This window comes from Hemiscyllium ocellatum, chromosome 12 (assembly GCF_020745735.1).
Source record: "Hemiscyllium ocellatum isolate sHemOce1 chromosome 12, sHemOce1.pat.X.cur, whole genome shotgun sequence".
NCBI lineage: Eukaryota > Metazoa > Chordata > Chondrichthyes > Orectolobiformes > Hemiscylliidae > Hemiscyllium > Hemiscyllium ocellatum.
Genome location: NC_083412.1, coordinates 26,045,360 through 26,065,173, shown reverse-complemented (window position 1 = coordinate 26,065,173; position 19,814 = coordinate 26,045,360). Strand labels below are relative to the sequence as shown.

The following is a 19,814-nucleotide window of genomic DNA, read 5'->3' as shown; positions in this document are numbered from 1 at the left end:
CTTTCCTCCATCTCTGCCCCTTAGTTTGGGAAAATGGAGATCTCCCCCTCCCCCTCCCCCTTGCAGCAAGGGAGCTGCCCTGAGAAGGAAAGCCTTTTGGGGGAGGCAAATAATTAGGCTGCTGACAATTTAACGTCTTGAAGTAGCCATTAATGACCACTGCAGGACCTTAATTGTTGATCAATCAAGAAGGACCCAATAAACCACTTCATCCAGCACTTAATTACTGAAGAGGTGAAAAGGAGGCAAGTATCTCTATCGGGCCAACTTGACCAATTTTTTGCCCGTCCCACCATCATGGAGTGAAAAATTGCTCTCACTGTCTGCGGGTAATGCCTTTGTGAAAGAGCTTGCAGTATTATACTTTGTTAAAGGCACTAATATAAATACAAGTTGTCATGCCTATAAGAGGTATCCACCACATGGTCAGTAAATTGTAGATTAATGTAGCTTTAGTTTGTAATGACTCTGGATAAAGTAGACTTGCAGTCAAGCTTCTGTTTAAACAGACTAAATGTTTATTTATTCCACCTTTTACTGTTGAATGTTCTATGGGGATGAAATCTAACATGAGATTGTAGGTACAAAATTAAAACAAATAGCTATAAAACAAAATACTTATAAGAAGAAAGTCCCAATATGTTGTCTTGATATACTACTGGGCTTATTGCTTGTGTTCTTGGTTGCTGAAGAAAATAGACCCAGTAGCTGTGATGGCTTCTGTACCTGGATGGTTTGTGTTTTGTTGTCCAGGGTAGACCAACAGTACACAAGGGTTTGGGGGAGAAAGAAGATTTTTTTGATCTTCATTAGTTCTGTAGATATCACACTTCCATGTTGTCTGACTTAACCGTCATAATAGAAATGCATTTCTGTATACTTTTTCTCTTTTGTCTTCCATTGGTCAAAACTCTGCACTCAAGATGGTCTCAAATATGACATTTTGGAGTTCTGCATGCCGACTGTTCTTAGCCAGATTTCTTCGCACAGTTCAAAACTTCAAAATGGTGATTTTTTTTTTGAGGATTCAAAGGTTCTACAAAACACACAAATTCATTATTTGAGTCTCTTTGAAATTCTGCCTGTCTGCTGTTTTTCTTCAATGCTATATACTTTTTTGCAATCTTCTGGCATTTTAAAAGTCTTTAACCATCTGGGTATGTCTCTTTGCAAGCTATTTACAGCTTGTAGCTGTTTCGTCAGATGACGTGTAACAGCTTTTTTGTGTTATAATCGGGTTAGTTTTTTAAAAAGAATCAATAATATCATAACTCCATTTTTATGAACAAATAATTGATGTAAATGTTCTCCATCTATGCATATTTACTTTACTGAATGGTGGTGGCGCTTTGTTAATCAAGAAAGCGATGCCTCACAGCAGTCAAAAATTACCATCCTATTTGGTGTTTAGTTCTGGCATTTTATTAAAAATGCTCAAAAAAGGATAAGGTTCGCAGGTGTACACCATGTGTGATATGCTTTGGGATCATCTATCAACAATCACCATCATTTACTGACTAAATTAAAGATTTGATTAGGCACATCTGGAGGGCCAGTTAACTAAATGTGGCTAGTGGCTAACATATTGGATACAAATTCATCTGTCTCACTAATGCTCTTTAGAGGAGGAAGTCTGCTTTGCCTCACCTGGTCTATCCCACACTTGATTCAGACCCACAACAATGTGGTTGACTCTTAACTACCTTCTGGTGAATTAGGATGGGTGATACATGAAGGCCTAGCCAGTCATGTCCCTCCAGTGATCAAATATATATATTAAAAAAACCTTGTGATACAATTTCACAATATTTGACTTGTGTTCTTGACACTAAATTTTTTTGTTGAAACAATTCTCTTTTTCATTTTTTGAGAAGTTATTCCAAACTTTTTCAGTGAAAAACCATTTCTGACTCCTAAACCCTACAGATGTTCAAGAAGGAGGAGCTAAGTTGACTTGGTCTTGTTGATCCAGCCAGTTTGTGTAAACTTGATCTTACAGCATCACAGACCATAAACCATTGTCCTTCACTTCTTTGATGGTGTCCAAAGCTTCTGTTGCTACTTTGTTCAGCAGTGTGATGATACTGACTTATGCACACATCTCCTGGCAAACCAGTGACCACAGATTTTAGTATCCCACAATTTTTTTTTGTAATTCATGATACCCAGAATTCTTTTGCGTGACTGCACACAAAAATTATTCTTAAGCAATTGGCTTACATGCAGTAATTTTTGTGGTTGCAGCATGGCTGCACACCCGAGAGGAAACATTGGGAGTGTCATCGCAACTTGATTTTTCCTGTTGACAGTGGAGCACAGGTACTGGAATGCTGTAATAACTGTTTACCATTGATCCCTTTGAGACTTCTGTACCAATTAATTATGTTATGACTGATGTGTATGTCAACTCCATTTACCTGCCTTGTGTTTTCAACAGGCTTTAACTGGCAATTATGATATTTTGTGCACCACTTGTTATCTAAATTGGCTTCTTGGTTTAGTTTTTAAGATATCTGAAACATTCATTTTTACTTAATATCATTGGAAAATTGCTGGTTCTACAATGATTATGTTCATCACTGGTGTTTCAATCTCTAATTGTCAGGTAGATTTGAGAGAGTTGAGCCTGACTGGGTGATAAGATGGTTGAGCACATCACATTTGTAGCTTTCAGAGAATTGTAGTAGTGCATTGTGAATATCTAGTTTATGGTTTATATTTTAATTCCTAAAACTGAAAGCTTTTTCCCCCCAAAAGCTTTGCCTGTCAAATACAGGGTGAATGTACTTCAAACAAACTTTGGATTTCTTGCAGTTAAAATATTGGTGTCCTCTTTCCTAAAAAAGCTGAGTTAGAAAAATCAGATCTAAAACAGCAGGTGGCCTAACTCATGAACTGGAGCCCTGACAGTGACACCAGTCCAGAGAAATGCATTTGCTTTGCTAATTAGAATTAAATTAGTTTCAAAGCTTTTGGTAAACTCAGGGTTGTCTTTTGTATTTCCAGAAGTATTCAATCAGGGATGCACAAAAAAAGGAGCTTACAGTATTAGGGGCGATATGTTAGCATGGATTGGGGATTGGTTAGCAAGTAAAACCCAGATTCTAGATTAATGGGTTAAAAATCCTCCAGGTTAGAAAGATGTAATTAGTGGAGTGTTACATGGACTACGCCTAGGCCTCAATTATTTACTATCTACAACAGTGATTTGGAAGAGGGTTTCAGTGTGTGTCAAAATTTGACAATACAAAAAATATGTAGGGAGTTGTGATGAGAACACCAGGAATCTGCATGGGGTTTTCAGAAAGTGGTGGGAATCAGCAAAATTTGGCTGATAGAGCTGAATGTAGGAAAGTGTGATGTCACGCACTTCAGTTAGAAGAATCAAAAGGCCTATTATTTAAATGGAGAGACTCCAACAAAGTGCAGCGCGGAGGGGTCTAAATGTTCTTGTGCGTTAAATGCAGTAGCAATACTCGGATACAGCATGTAGTTTAAAAAAGGCAAAGGGAATTTTGGCCTTTTGATGTTAACAGGTTGGATTTGAAAATAGGAAGTTTATTACAACTTTGGATGTTCATAAGCCTGGAGTCCTGTGTACAATGTTGGTCATTGTATTTAAAAAGAACATACTGGTATTAGAGGCTGTTCAGTAGAGATTCACAAGGCTGATTCCTGGAATGAAGGTATTGACTTACCAGGTTATGCTTTCATTCATTACAAATTATAAGAATGAAATGTAATCTTATTTAAACATACAAGATCCTGAAGGGCCTTGACAAAGTTGACATTGACAAGTTATTTCCACTGGTGGGGGAAGCTTGAACTAAGGGATATTGGGACAAAGTGCTAGAAAAAATGATGGGACTAAAAGCTGTCAAATCCTCTATAGACATAGCCTACATCTTTTAAACTAACTGCAGAGATAATGAACCTAATCTTTCTAGAAACCAGGTGAGTTCAATTTTTCACATTTTATGGAGGGTTTCTCACTTAAGGCCTAATGAGTTTTCACATGTTGCTCTCATTATGCACCACTGCCCCATGACATCCCAGTTTTATTTTCCCATTCCTTGTAGGTGGTAGTTGTTGCCACTGTTGGGCTACCTCAATATCCCTTGCACTAGTATCATCTTGGAATTCCAGCTATGCAACTGATCAAGCGTTGGATATATGGAGTAGCCCTTCACCATGCACATAGTCGGATAGGGACCACAAAGTAACACTTCTCAGGGCACATGGTGACACTTCGTTGCACATCGAGTGCACATTTGTACATCTATCGCTGTTTAAGCACAAAGCCACACAGCTTACCTGTCTTACATCCCATCTTACATTTAAGTTTGTGCTATTCGTTCCCCAATATGCAGTGTAGCATAGCATCATTATTGTTCAGTATATATTGGAATGTCTACAAAAGCCCCTCAGCATTTAGTTTAATTCAGCAACAGAAAAACTCACTAAACAACAAACAGAAGCTCCATTTGCTTCTCACAACAGAAATAGAGTGCTCTCTTTTTAAGCACCAACACATTTACAGTCAAAGAATGATCATGGGACCCAGATTTCACGTAGTGGAGTTAGTTGTCAATTAAATTCTGTCTGGCTTGCACCTCCCAACACTGCTACACTGTTCCTGCTGCTCAATGTTCTGACCTTCCTCCTTGGAAGATGCTTCTGTTCTCCCAATTCGTCAGCTTCCATCAGTCCCCTCTTTGCCTCCTTCAGTCATGCAGAGCAGAGCTGGTATTATGTGATACACTTTTGCAAGACCTCCCAAACCAATACAAGCAGCGCAACCTCATCTTAAGTACACCTGATCCACCATGACCCTCTTTGAGGAATGGGCTGCATTGTAACTCTGCTCCTTCTCAACCAAAAGAATAATGTAATAGTTTACAAATTAGAGATTGTTTTCCTGAAATGACATCCAGAAATGTAATAATTGTCATCTATGAACCTGCTATCATCAGAGTCCAGCTATTCCATACCCTTGTAATCATTTTTATAACTTATTCCAGCCCTTGAAACAGAACAGGAACATCAAAGTTCTCAAGGATATCAGCATCGTTGCAGCTATTGTTAAACTTCTAAGATGTGGAGGTAGCAAATGTAACATCATTGCTCAAAAAGGGAGAGAGAAAACAGAACTATAAGCTGTCTAGACTGACTTCTGTTGTAGGGAACTTGCAAGGATCCACATTGTAGGAATTGTATTCTTCTATGAATTGGGCATCAGTGTTCACCAGATCTTGAGTTTTGTTGCTTTATCCTGAAACGTTAACACTACTTTCTCTCCATAGATGCTGCCAGGTTTGCTGAATTTGTCGAGCAATTTTCTGTGTTTATTTGATTTCCAGCATCTGGAATGCACTGTCTCTCGGTGATGGAAATAGGTTCAATAACAACTTTCAAAAGGGAATTGGATAAATATATTTGAAAGGAAAATATGGAAGGTTACTAGAATGAAGCAGGAGGATTGGACTAATTGCTTAGTAATTTAAAAGAAAAGGCACAGGTATAGTGGAATAAAATGGTCGTCTGTGCTGTAAGGTTCCATGAAATCATATGCTTGGCATTTATCTCTGGGTATCATGTTGTAACCATTTATTTGTGAAGTCAAGGATGTAGAAGTATTGCTCAGGTAGGAAGAGCAAATGCTGTCAATCATATAATTTATTGCACTGTTTGTTTTAGACTTCTGGAAAAAAGTTAGCTTCAACTGTGACTTCTCAGGAGCCAACAAAGTCTGAATCAGACATCAGACCGAAGGGTGAGTAATAGTGAAATAACATGTTTTTTTGAGTAGCTTCTAAAATTAAACACAAAATAAAATATACTGTTTCCTCTTAGTTTTCGCTGATGGTATGTAAAGTTGCAAACTTTAAGAAAAACAGTAACTTTATCCTAGTTGCTACTTTTAAAATCCTTGCCTGATCTTCAGCTGAGACAGGGAGAATAGGAATGGCAGATGCTAGAGAGTTGGTGTCTAAAAGGGTGGCGCTGGAAAACACAGCAGGACATGCAGCATCTGAAGAGCGGCCACCCTTCATTAGGAACTCTGACTCTCCTTCTTGGATGCATCATCTGAGATAGGGGAATTGGAGAATTCATTTATATTGCAAATGTAACCTTTAGTGCAATAGTGGAACACACTGCCCCATCACTAGACTTATCAATGTCAGTACAACTTGAACCTAATGTTAGCGTTCACTATAACATTGGACAAAGTGGAGCAAGGCTCACTGAAGTAACTGGTCTTTTATGCTTTTTATCTCTGAGCCAGATTAAGTCTTAACACCTAAATTACACAGGAAGTTTAGCTTCACTGAGAATCCAAAACCATCAAAACTAAATGTTGGCTGCTTTCATATAATTTTGTATAGGCTAGTTGGCAAAGCAGCTTCGAACATTGAATTATAAATTAATTTGAAATTAATTTATGAAAGTGCTCAGATTTCCTAACTTGACTTTTAATCTTTGTTGACTTGCCTTTCAACAGCAGTGCCTGTGGTATAATTTTGTTGCATGTTTGTGTTGATGATTTTTAAGTGTACTATGTTAATATTTGCTGTGTTATACAAATTACTCTTAATAAAAGCAGATACTTAGAGCAGCTCAAAGTTGGTGACCATACATACACTAGTAATAGTGAAATGGTAATGTGAAGTTCTAACTTTCTGCAGTTCTTGCTATCAACAAAAAGTAAAATTGAGTGTAATTTTAGATCAACATTCCCACATATCAAGCCCCAGTTCATTTCTCCTCCCATTTTTGAGAGAAGATTAATTAGTCAAATCATTCCTCTGGACTAAAAGACTCTGTACACATGCAATTTTGGATAAAATTTGTAGCTCAGATTGTAAGTTTACTCACTGAGCTGGTAGATTTATTCTCCAACATTTTGTCACCATGCTTGGTAACATCAGTGAGCCTCCGATGAAGCACTGGTGTTCTGTCCCACTTTCTATTTGTTTGTCATGGTCTGTTGTAGTGGGTGATACCACTTCTGGCTCTTTTTTTGAGAGATTGATAAATGGGGTCCAAATCAATATTTGTTAATGGAGCTCCAGTTTGAATGCAAAGCATTTCGGAATTCTTGTACGTGTCTTTGTTTAGACTGTCTCAGGATGGATGTATTGTCCCAGTCGAACTGGTGTCCCTCTTCGTCTGTGTGTATCGATACTTACCAACAGATGGTAATGGACCCGACTCCACAGTGAGAAAAACGTATCACAGTAACCCTGAAGAAACTTAACAAGATAGGTGAAATCAACAAAACAGACCTCCAAAGAATGAAACCTGGAGGATCCAACATACCCCGTTTCTACGGATTACCAAAGGTACATAAATAAGACTCCCCCTCAGACCCATAGTCTCACCTCCCGGTTCACCAACATAGATTAGCAAAGGGACTGCAAACAAACTGAAACACCAAGGAGAAGACTGAAGCCACTCTATCCACTTCACCCAGGAATTCCTTAACATTATCAAAGACATCAAGATAGAGGATGATGAGGTCATGGTTTCCTTTGACAATGACAGCCCTATTCAGATCAATAAACATCACCTGAGCCAAAGAAACACTCGCTGTTAGACAAACCAAGGACACAAACACCTGACAGCACCAACTCCATCAGCAAGGACAGCATCCTCAAACTAGAAGACCTGTGCCTCAACCCACTTCACCTTCAACAACAAGATCTACAAACAAATCAATGGGATGCCTGTGGGATCACCAATATCAGGACTGTTGGTAGAAGCAGTTATGCAAAGGTTTGAATGAACAGCCCTTCCCACGATCCAGCCCAAACTTTGGGTCTGCTATGTGGATGACACCTTTGTCATCATGAAACGCAACAAATTAGAAGAAACCCACAAATGCACAAAAAACATCCTTACTGGTATAAAGTTCACCAAAGAGGAAGAGAACAACAGAATCCCCTTCCTAAACGTCACAGTGGAACAAAAAGCCAATGGGGTGCTGCATCCCAACGTCTACAGGAAAGCCACACACACTGACCAGATACTCACTCACAATCATCCCAACACCCACAAACGGAGCTGTATCTAGACATCCTTTAATTGAGCCATAACACATTGCAGCACCCAGGAACTACGAGAAGCCAAGGAAAAACATCTATACAATGTATTCAGGAACAACTACTCTGAGTGCAGTCCAAGGATTCCTATACACAGACCTAAATAAGAAAAGTCAACATACCCAGAGACTCTAGCCACCCTGCCATAAATTAAAGACATCTCTGAGATGACGCCCATCTACTCTGTCCCTTAGGCATCATGGTAGCCCACAAACCTACCATCACACTGAAACAGCTCCTGGTGAATTTAAAGGCCCCCCGTACCAGCAACCAGCAGAATGACCGTCGCATACAAAATACCCTACAAGGGCTACAACAAACATTGTATAGATGGGCAGGAAACTAGTCTGCAGGATACATGAGCACCAATAAACCACCAGAAGACATGACCAACTATCACAAGTATCCATACAGACGAAGAGGAACACCAGTTTGACTGGAACAATACATCCATCCTGGGACGGGCTAAACAAAGGCACGCACGGGGAATTCTAGAGGCCTGGCATTCAAACAGAAACTCCATTATCAAACATATCAATTTGGACCCCATTTACCAATCTCTCAGAAAAAGAATCAGAAGTGATATCACCAGACACAACAGACCAAGACACACACTAGTGGGACAGAACACCAGCACTTCATTGGCGGCTCACTGATGATGTTACCTAGCATGGTGACGAAGTGTCTGAGAACAAATCTACCAGCTCAGTGAGCAAACCTACAACTGGTGTATATATTGAAAATTGCAATTTAATGTAAAATTAAAATGTTAAGTTCCAGTAATATAAATAAAATCATCGCATCCCTACAGTGATTAAGCAGGCCACTTGGTCCATCGAATTCACACTGGCCCTCCCACCCAGTCCCTCACCCCTACCCTATCCCTGTATCCCTGAACTTCCCATGGCTAATCCATCCCGTCTGCACGCCAATAGACACTATGGGCAATTCCACATAGTCAATCCATCCAACCTTCACACCTTGGACTGTGGGACGAAACTGGAGCACTTGGAGGAAACCCACGCAGACACGAGGAGCGTGCACACTGCACTTGCCTGAGGGTGGCATCAAACTTGGGTCCCTGTGAGGCAGCAGTGCTAACCACTGATCCACATGTCATCCTAAATCCTGGGTGGTATTAGGTGTGTAGTCCGTTGCTTTCACTGACCTAACTAAAGATGTACATGAACTCTTTTCACTCAGTCATTGTGATGAATTATATACGGCAAAATAAAATATCACACCAGTGCAACAGACTATTTCATTTGGAATTAATTTACCAGTGTGGCTTCTTCAGTTTTGACCTGGAAAAGGGACTCTGTGACTATCAGTCATAAATTGCAACTGCACTAAAATATTCAAGTTTGAAAATGTTAAAAACTGAAGTTGTTTACCTCAGCAGTTTACGATGCTGATTGTTGACTAGTTTGTGCTTGTTTGGTTTCAGGTAAGGAATATTGCAAAGTACTATTCCCATATGAAGCACAGAATGAAGATGAGTTGACAATCCGAGAAGGAGAGATTGTAATTATTATAAATAAGGTATGAAGATAGTTTTGTTGCATATTTTGTATACAAAATATTCAAATAACTTACATATCCTATCTTGAAGGTATGCAAGTGAATTACTGCAGAGAGTTTTATTGTTTCATATTCCTCAAATCATTTTATTGACTAAAGACTGCAGACACATGTGATGTATTGAAAAATTAAAAATTGAAAAATCCTTTCTTTACTAAGATATGCAAATGAATTACTACAAGGAGAGCTGTATTTTCATATTGCTCAAATCATTTAATTGTTTAAAGGCCATAGACAAATGTGATTTATTGAAAAATAAACTACCAAATTTCTTGAAAATTTAACCTAACTTTTATGGTTCAAGGGAGAGAACAGATAACTGATTCTAATGTATGTTGATTTAATAACATTTCATTATTATAATAATGTTCCACTTTATATCCAATTAAATGAATTTCAGACTTAATTGTACAGTGACAGAGTTATACAGCACAGAATCTGACCCCTCAGTTCAATTTGTGCATGCAAACCAGACATCCCAATCTGACCTGGTTGTATTTGCCAGCATTAGACCCATATCCTTCTGAATCCTTCCTACTTGTACGCCTGTCCGGATGCCTTTTAAATGTTGTAATTGCTCCCACCTCCACAACTTGTCTGGCAGCTCATTCCATACACTCATTATCCTCTGCTTGACAAAGTTATATCTCAGTTTTTTTAAAATCTTTTCCCTTCTCACCTTAAACCTATGCCCTCTAGTTTTGGACTCTCCCTCCCTAGGAAGAAGACCTTAATTCTTCACCCTATCCGTGCCCCTTATGACTTTATAAACTTCTATAAGGTCACCCGTCAGCCTCCGGCACTTCGGGGGAAAAAAGCTCCAGCCTATCCAGCCTCTCCTTTATAAACTTTCCAGTCCCTGCAACATGCTTGTAAACCTTTTCTGAACCCTTTCAACTTACACAACATATTTCCCAGAGAAGGGTGTCCAGAATTATTTGCAGTTTTCTAAATGCCCTGTACAACTGCAACTTGACATCCCAACTCCTATACTTGGCATTCTCACCAATGAAGGCAAGTATGCCAAATGCCGTCTTTACCTGTAACTCCATTTTCGAGGAACTGTGGAGCTGTACCTCTTGATTTCTTTGTTTGGCAACATTCCCCAAAACCCTACCATTAATTGTATATATTTATCTAAATTAAACTCCACCTGTCATTCCTCAGCCTATTGGCCCATCTGATGAACGTCAGATTGAACTATAAGACAATCTTCTTCACTGTCCACTACACCACCTATTTTGATGTCCTCTACAAACCCAGTAACCAGACCTGCTATATTCACATCCAAATCATTTATGCCAAGGACGAAAAGCAATACCCAGCACTGATCCTTGTGACACGCTGCTTGTCACAGGCTTCCAGTCTGAAAAGCAACCCTCTGTCTTCTAATTTCAACCCAATTTTGTATCCAGTTGGTTAGTTCCCCTGGATCTAACCTTCCTAATCAGTCTACCATGTGGAATCTTGTTGCATGCTTTGCTGAAGTCCATATAAACAATGTCTCCAATGCTGCCTTCATCAATCTTCTTTGTCACCTCTTCAGAAAACTCAATCAAGTTAGTGAGACCTGACTTCTCATGCACAAAGCCATACTGACTATCCCTAATTAGTCCTTGCCTTTCCAAATGTTGATAAATCCTGTCCCTCACAATTCCCTCTAACAACTTGCCCACCACTGACATAAGTCCACTGGTCTATCGTTCACTGTCTTTTCCTTTATAGCCTTTCTTAAATAATGGTACCACATTAGACAACCTCCAGTTTTCAGCACCTCGCCTGTGTCTGTTGATGGCACAAATGTCTCCGCAAGGGGCCCAGCAATGTCTTCCCAGCTTCCCATGGAGTTCTCAAAAACATCTGTTCAGGTCCTTGGAATTTTTCTATCCTTGTTTATCTATCCAAAACTACCCCTCGTTATCTCATTTTTAAAGGCCTTCCGTTTCTCAACCATCCCTTTACCTGCAAGTAGCCTCGCCCAATCAACTTTTAAAAGTTCTTGTCTCACTCCGTCAAAATTGGCCTTACTCCAATTTAGAACTTTGACTTTTTGATCAGTTCTATTCTGTTCCATAATTCTTTTAAAACTAATAGAATTGTGATCACTTGTCCCAAAGAGCTTCCCCACCTCCATAACTTGACCGGTCTTCCTTCCCAACAAAAGGTCACGTATTGCTCCTTCTCTTGTAAATACATATTGAATACGAAAGTTTTCTTGGACACACTTAACAAATTCATCCCCATCTACACCCTTAACACTGTGATAGACCGAGTCTACGTCTAGAAAGTTAAAATCCCCTACCGTTATGACCCTATTTTTCTTGCAGGTATCTGAGCTCTCTTTACATATTTGTTTCTCAATTCCTTGCTGAGTAGAGGGGGGCCTATGATACAATCCCAACAAAGTGGTCTTCCCTTTCTTATTTCAAGTTCTACTCATATAACTTGACTGGATGATCTCCCAGGAATGTCCCCCCCCAAGGTACTGTTATCCCTGACCAAAAATGCCTCTCCTACTCTTGTCCCTTTTCTATCCTTCCTATAGCAAATATACCCTGAAACATTAAGCTGACAGTCCTGTCCATCCCTGAGCCACGTTTATATAATAGCTATGACATCCCAGTCCCATGTTTCCAACCATACCTTTAGTTCATCAGCCTTGCCTGTCAAGCCTCTTGCATTGAAGTAAATCCAGTTTACTTTATCAGTCTTACTTTGTTTGCTGCACTCCTCAAGTATGTTGGTCCTTTTCAATTTAGGAGGAGCACATCCCTCTTATACAGGTATTTTCTACCCTTGAAGAGATCAGTGGTCCAAAAATTTGAATCCTTGCTCCCTGCATCGGCTCCTTAGCCACACATTCATCTACTCTATTGTCCTATTTCTCCTCCCAATATCACATGGTTCTGATAGTAGTCCTGATATCACTACCCCTCAAGGACATACTTTTTAACGACCTGCCTGGTCTCCCACATTAAGTTTGCAGAATTTCATCCCTTTCCCTACCTATGTTGTTGGTATCAACAAACATAATGACTTCTTGCTGGTTCTTCTCCCCTTTCAGATTATTCTGCACCCTTTCCTTGACTTCCTTGACCTGGCACTAGGGAGGCAACATACTATCCTAGTGTCTTTCTGATGGCCACAGAAATGTCTGTCTGTGCCCCAGACTGGAAAGCTCCTCATTACAATTGATTGCTTGGAACCTGACATATAGCCCACATTACAGTTGAGCCAGTCGTGGTACCAGAAATCTGAGAGTCACTGCTCAAGCTCCCCTGAGAGGCCAACACCACCTACACACCAATTTGAGATGGGGATAGTCACAGGTGAAATACATCTGCATTCCACAGTACTATAGAGAATTGTACTTAGCAAGATCTTCAATTTTCAATATTGTAAAGCATCAACTGATGCATATGTTATAGCCACAATTTCTTCAATTGCCTGCAAATAAGGAATGTTTGCAATTCAACAGTTTTAGTATTTCCCCAGGCTGCATCTGAATCTCGATTTTCATGCAGCTGGTGAAATGATTCAAAAGATTTATTTGCCTTTAGAATAGTTTCAGTGAGGTTTTACTGTTATGGTTTTGGATAGCAATGAAACTGTTTACTTTAGAACTGTAATTTAAACATGAAGAGTAATTAAAGAGCATTTGAGCAGTAGTGCCCTTTTATTAAAAGAAGTCTTTAGTTATTTTGTATTTACTGTGACAAAAATATTTATTCTCATGTGCTTTCTCTTTAGATTAATTTCTTTTTAACAGAATCTCATGACATTTCTTGAATAATTAGCATTGTAAACAATTAAAAGACTTCTATATTTTCAAGATGATGCATGATACTTGCTTCAAAAGTTTAATTTCTGTGCTCCAGTCCATCTAAAAGAATTAGCCTTTTGGTGAGACTTTTATCTTAGTTTGAGAGTCGCTGTGGAGAAACCATATCCCAGAAAAGTAACTTATAATAGATCACTAGATTCATTTACATCTAATTTAGCATTTGCTATAACACTAGCTAGATATGTAGTACTACAACAAGTAACTTTTCCTGATTTGCAACAAAATTAATATTTAATTTTTTTTGTCAGTTATCAACACAACTGATGATAATCCAAAAATAAAAACAGATAATACCAGAAGCGCTCAGCAGGTCAGGCAGCATCTGTGGGGAAATGTTCTTAAACCTTCAGGTATTAGGGGAAATGGATCAAAGGTGGCTATATATTGCCTGTCAGTTAGTTCATTTGTATGAATGGTTATATACCTGTCATGATTTATTTGAATGGTCAAAAAGACTTGAGCTTAATGGTATACTCCCAACCCTATATTAATGATTTTTTAATATCAGATATGGAATACATTAGAGAATTTCTTGACATTTTCCATCTGCTGCAAAGATGACTTGCAACTAAAGCAATGGAAGTGAAGCATGTTGTCATGCTCACAATGTTAAGCTTCCGCATCCATGTTTTTCAACAGGACATTATCCCTTAATTAAACAGTTTGAAGTTTCCAGTGAGTTGTAACACACTGGCAACAAAACTGTCTCAGCAATACTGAATAGTTGTTTCTCCATTTCTGTGTCTTTGTTCTGTAATCTTCAGCTTTGCTAACATGAAACCAAAATGTTAATGTGAATGCACGAGCTATTAATGATGGAGACCATTGAGCTTACCTGCTTCGTGACTATATCGGTTATTCTGTTTCTGATTTACTATTTGTGTCATACCTGAATTTCCAATTAGCTACAAGTGCATTCCTTGTTGGTCATTGTCCTTATGAAATTAGAATTAGTGGGATTGAACAGCATTAAAATGTTGTATTTAATTGCTTAAATGATCTCCAATCAATCAGTTCAGATGTGTTATGGCACACCTCTGGAGTAGGTGGAAGTTGAATCTATGCCTACAACTGTGCCACGTGTGCACTCTGATTTTTGATCCACCTGTTATGACATATCTTCAGGGCTATCACATCCTGAATTGGGACTAGATCTTTTGGCCCAGAGCAGGGACACTACCACTGCACCAAAAAAAATCTATTGTAATTGCTATATAAAATGGTTACTGGACTGGTAATACAGAGGCTTGGATTAATTTGTCAGAGAATGAGAGTTCAAATTCCACCATTGAAGTTTGTAAATTTGAATTGAGTTTTTTTAAAAGATCTAGAAGTTTTTTTAAAAATGGGATGTGTAAAGGTGACTGCAGAAAATCAACAAATTTCATTTTTGCTGTCGAAGTTAGGAAACCAATCCTGTAAACGATCTTGACCTATTTGAATGTCCAAACATACATCCAATTGGTTAACTTTTAAATGGGCTCTAAAGTGAGCTAACAAGTCATTTTCTTTTTGTCAAATCACTACAATGAGTGTCTTAATCATACAGAATGTAGAGATCAAGAAGAACGCACATTCTATCACTGTCCTGAGTAGGTGGTAATAATTGTTGGATTGTCACCCATACCAAAAGGATTAAAAAAAAAACTACAAGATGAGCAGGATTAAATGAGTACAGAGATAATGAAATAAAGCTGGTCAAAATCGATTTGGTATTATCAATGTGTACATAGTATAGCAAAGCAATTAAAATATCTAATTAATGTGTAACTAAGAGCAATTTTACAAAGTTATAAGACCATAAAGCACAATAGAATTAGAATTATGTCATTCAGTCCATCATTTCTGTGCTGCCATTCAGTCATGGCTGATATGCTTTTCAACCGATCCTCTTGCTGCCTTGTAACCCTTGATCCCCTTTCTAATCAAGAACCTATCTAACTCTGTCAAAAGTTCACTCAGTGACTTGGCCTGCGCAGCTTTCAGGGTCATTGAGTTCCATAGATTAACCATCCTCTGCCTGAAGAAATTCCTTCTCATCTGAGTTCTAAATGATGTCACGTTTATGCTATGTGCTTGGTTCTAGTCTCTCCTAGTAGATACATCATTTTCATTCCCACGCAACTTGGTCCTCTCAGTATTCTCTAAGTTTCAATCCAATTACTCCTCATCCTTCTAAACTCAGACCCAGAGTTCTCTACTGCTCCTCATATGACAGGTCCCTCAGCCCCAGGATTATTCTTATAAAACTCCTCTGAACTCCTCCAGTGCCAAAATATCCATCACTAGATATGGGGTGTAAAACTGTTCACAGCATTCCAAATGTGGTCTGAGCAGATCCTTTTACAGTTTTTGAGAAGATGTGTAGCTCAGATTGTGGATGAAGTCGTGGATTCAGTCACCGAACCGGTGTTTTTTCTGCAAACATTTCATTGCCTCGCTAGGTGACCTCATCAGTGCATTTTTAATGAGGTGCTGGTGGTCTGTCCAGCATCACATTTATATATCTTTGTTTGTTGCCATTTCTGATTCCATATCATCTGAGTGGTTTGTATATCTGGTACTCTGGTTGGAGTGCCAGGCTTCAAGGAATTCTCTGAGGTGTCTCTGTTTTGCCTGTGCTAGGATGGTTATGTCGTCCTAGTTGAATTTGTGACCTTCGTTGTCTGTCTGGTTGGAAATGAGATTGCTGGTTGTGTCTGGCAATGACGAGCTGATGTTCATGTACTCCTATGAACTCCAGAATGCAGAACAGGAATACTTATTCAAAGATTAAATGAAACGAGTACCCCAAGAGCACTATCCTCTGGTACTTATGGGACAAACCCAAAGAAGAGAAAACTATATAACGGACACAATAGCAACCACACCATACATATCAAAAACATATCAGAGATAACTACCCAACTACTCAGACCTCTGGGAATCTTAGTGGTGCACAAACTAGTACACACCTTCCACCAGCTCCTCATAAAGGTTAAAGACCCAACATACTCAACCAATAGGACAAACGATATCTACAAGCTACCCTGAACAGACTGTGACAAACACTACATAAGACAAGTAGGAGGAAAATTGACCATACAAGTGCACAAACATCAGCTCACGATCAGCACTCTCTCATTTCCAACCACATAGATGACAAAGAACACAAATTCAACTGGGACAATATAACCATCCTAGCACAGGCAAAACAAAGACCTGCTAGAGAATTCCTTGAAGCCTGGCACTCCAACTGGAACTCAATTAATAGACCCATTGAACTGGACCCTGTATACAAGCCACTCGGATACAGAACCAGAAGTACCAACAAACAGAGGTATATAAATACCGGGCGGGACAGGCCACCAACACCTTATCAAAAATGCACTAATGATGTCGCCTAGCGAGGCATCAAAACATTTGCAGAAAAGCACATTGGCTTGGTGAACAAATCCATGACTTGATCCATGTACAGCAACTCCAGTCCATTTCTACTCTTGCATTCTAATCTTCTCAAAATGAATGCTAATATTGCAATTGCCTTCCCAGCTGCCAGTGAATCTGTATGTTAACATTGAGAATCCTGAACTAAGACTCCCAAGATTCCATGTACTTCAAAATTGTAAAGTATTTCCTCGTTTAGAAAATAATCTAGTCTTTATTCTTCTTAAAGTGCATAACCTCACAATTTCCCACACTCTGTTTGATCTGTCATTTCTTTGCTCACTCTTAGCCTGTCCATATTCTTATGCAGTCTCCACACTTTCTTAAGACCATCTGCCCCTCCACCTGTCTTTGTGTCTTCTGTAAACCTAGCAACAATGCCCTATGTTCCTTCATCCAGGTCGTTAATTTATAATGTGAATACTTATGGTCCCAACACAGCCTCCTACAGAACTCTACTAATCCACGACTGCCATCCTGAAAATAGTTTTATTCCTCGCTTTCTGCCTTCTGTCAGTCAGGCAATCCTTTATTGATGCCAGCACCTCGCCTCAAAACCAAGGACTTTGTAGCTTTCTGTGTGACACCTTCTCAAAGACCTTCAGGAAATCCAAATAGCTCATGTCCATTGGCTTTCCTTTGTCTAACTTGTTTCTTACTTCCTCAAAGAACTCTTATAGATTTGTCAAGCATGACCCCACCTTGATGAAGCCGTGCTGACTCAGCTGTACTTCACCATGCATTTCCAAGTACTCTGCAATCTCATACTTAATAGACTGTAAAATCTTAACAATGACCAAAATCAGGTCAACCAGCCTATAGTTTCTGTCTTCTGCTTCCCTCCCTTCTTAAACAGGGCAATTTTTTTTGAGCATTGTTTTTTTTTTCAGTACTCTGGGACCTTCCCTGAAAGATTACCATCGATACCTGAACAATCTTCTCAGCTTTCACCTTCAGAACATGGGGTGTAGCCCATCTGGTCCAGGTTATTTATCCACCTCCCAGATCTTTCAGCTTCCCTACCACTTTCTCCTTAGTGATGGCCACTGTACTGACCTCTGCCCCTTGCGTCTCTTGAAGTTCTAGTATGCAGCTGGTGTTTTCCATGGTGAAAATGATGCAAAATATCATTTTGGTTCCTCTGCCATTTCTTTGTTCCCCATTATGACATTTCTAGCCTCATTTTCCAGTGGTCCAATGTCCACTCTTGCCTCTTGCTCACCTTTCAGATAGCTGAAGAAATCTCTTACTGTCTTCTTTAACATTGCAAGCTGGCTCACTCTCATATTTCATCATCATCTCCCTTATTGCCTTTTTTTAAGGTACCTTCTGTTAGTTTTTAAAGTTTTCCTAATCGTTTGGTTTCCCACTAAGCTTCTTCCAATTCTATGCTTTTCCTTTTTGGTTGCCCTTTAGTATGTTTCTTCTTCCTTGGGGTGAATTTCTACTGTGCCTCTCAAATTACCCAAAGATACCCCTGCCATTGCAGATCCATAGTCTTCTCCCCCTCCATTCAATTCTAGCCAGCTCTTCTCTCATGTCTTTGTAGTTACCTTTACTCAATTGTAATACTGTTACACCTGATTTCAGCTTCTCCTCCTCAAACTGCAGGGTAAATTCTATCATATTATGGTCACTGCCAATTAGGAGTTGCTTCACCTTAAGCTCCCTAATAAAGTCTGCCCCTATTATGCATCATCAACTCCAGAATTGCCTGTTCACTTTTCTTGGGATCTGCCACCAATCTGCATATTGAAGTCCCCCATGATTATTGTAATTGTGCCTTTCTTACATGCCTTTTCTACTTCCTGATTTACTTTCATCCCCACATCCTGACTACTGCTAGTAAGCCCACATCTCCTGTCAGGGTCTATTTTTCCTTTTGTAGTTCCCCACCTCTGCCCACACAGATTCTACACCTTCTGGCTCAATATCATTTCTTGCTATCAATTTAATTTTATTTCTTATGAACCAGGCAACTGCACCTCCTACTCATCAGCCTGTCCTTTGAATAAGACGTGTGTCCTTGTTTATTTAGTTACCAGCCATGATCCCCTTGCATCCATGTTTCTGTGATACTAGCAACATTGTACCTGCCACTTTCAGTCTTGGCTACAAGCTCATTTACCTTGTTTCACATACTGCGTGCGTTTATGTACAACACCCTCAGTCCTGTGTTGACTGCCCCCCTTCTTATAGTTGTCCCCTCATCTGCTATTCCTGATGTTATCTGTATAACATCTGTATGGTAATGGAAGCCATAGAAAACTGCAGTTCTGATTGGCATCCAGTTGCAGTATTACAATGATTGGTATAGTTGCATGCAAGGTTTGTGAAGGTTTGTAGCTCATGTTGAGGTTTAGGGTGTTAATTTGCTTGTTGAGCTGTAGGTTTGATATCCAGACATTTCATTACCTGGCTAGGTAACATCATCAGTGGTGACCTCAAGTGAAGTAATTGTAGGTATAGTTGCAGTTAAGAGGATTGAGATGGTTTCAAGTGTAACTGGAATGAATTCAACATTTAGAAGTTAAGAAAGAAGGCAGGAACTAAAACTAAAAATGTTTAGTTTTTAGGTAATTGGTAACATGTTCATAAGTAAAAAATATAAAACAAGAGGAAAGTAAGTTTTGATTCCTAATCAGGACAGATTTTAGACTGGTCACCTAGGACTAGTCACAATTGAGTGCCATAGGTTGATTTGGAATTTTCTGGGTAAGTACCTGGAGGAAGGGCCAAGGACACTCTAGGTCACAGTATTGAAAGGTGAATGAGCTAATCCTTAAATTAATCAATGGAAAGCTACAGCCTGCCAGGTTTGATGTAGCCACAATACAAAATAGGCAATCATGGACAGTTTT

The 19,814-nt window shown here is 39.3% G+C and overlaps 1 protein-coding gene across 2 annotated transcripts in view; it reads left to right on the top strand.

Annotated features, from left to right (window-relative positions):
• The window catches only part of sh3kbp1 (SH3-domain kinase binding protein 1), a 162,209-nt gene that overhangs the window by 97,317 nt on the left and 45,078 nt on the right, over positions 1–19,814 (top strand). For both annotated transcript variants that reach the window (XM_060833438.1, XM_060833437.1), the window contains exons 7-8: positions 5,698–5,773; positions 9,550–9,644. In XM_060833438.1, coding sequence (XP_060689421.1) covers positions 5,698–5,773; positions 9,550–9,644 — 171 coding nt within the window. The remainder of the gene's footprint in view (positions 1–5,697; positions 5,774–9,549; positions 9,645–19,814) is intronic.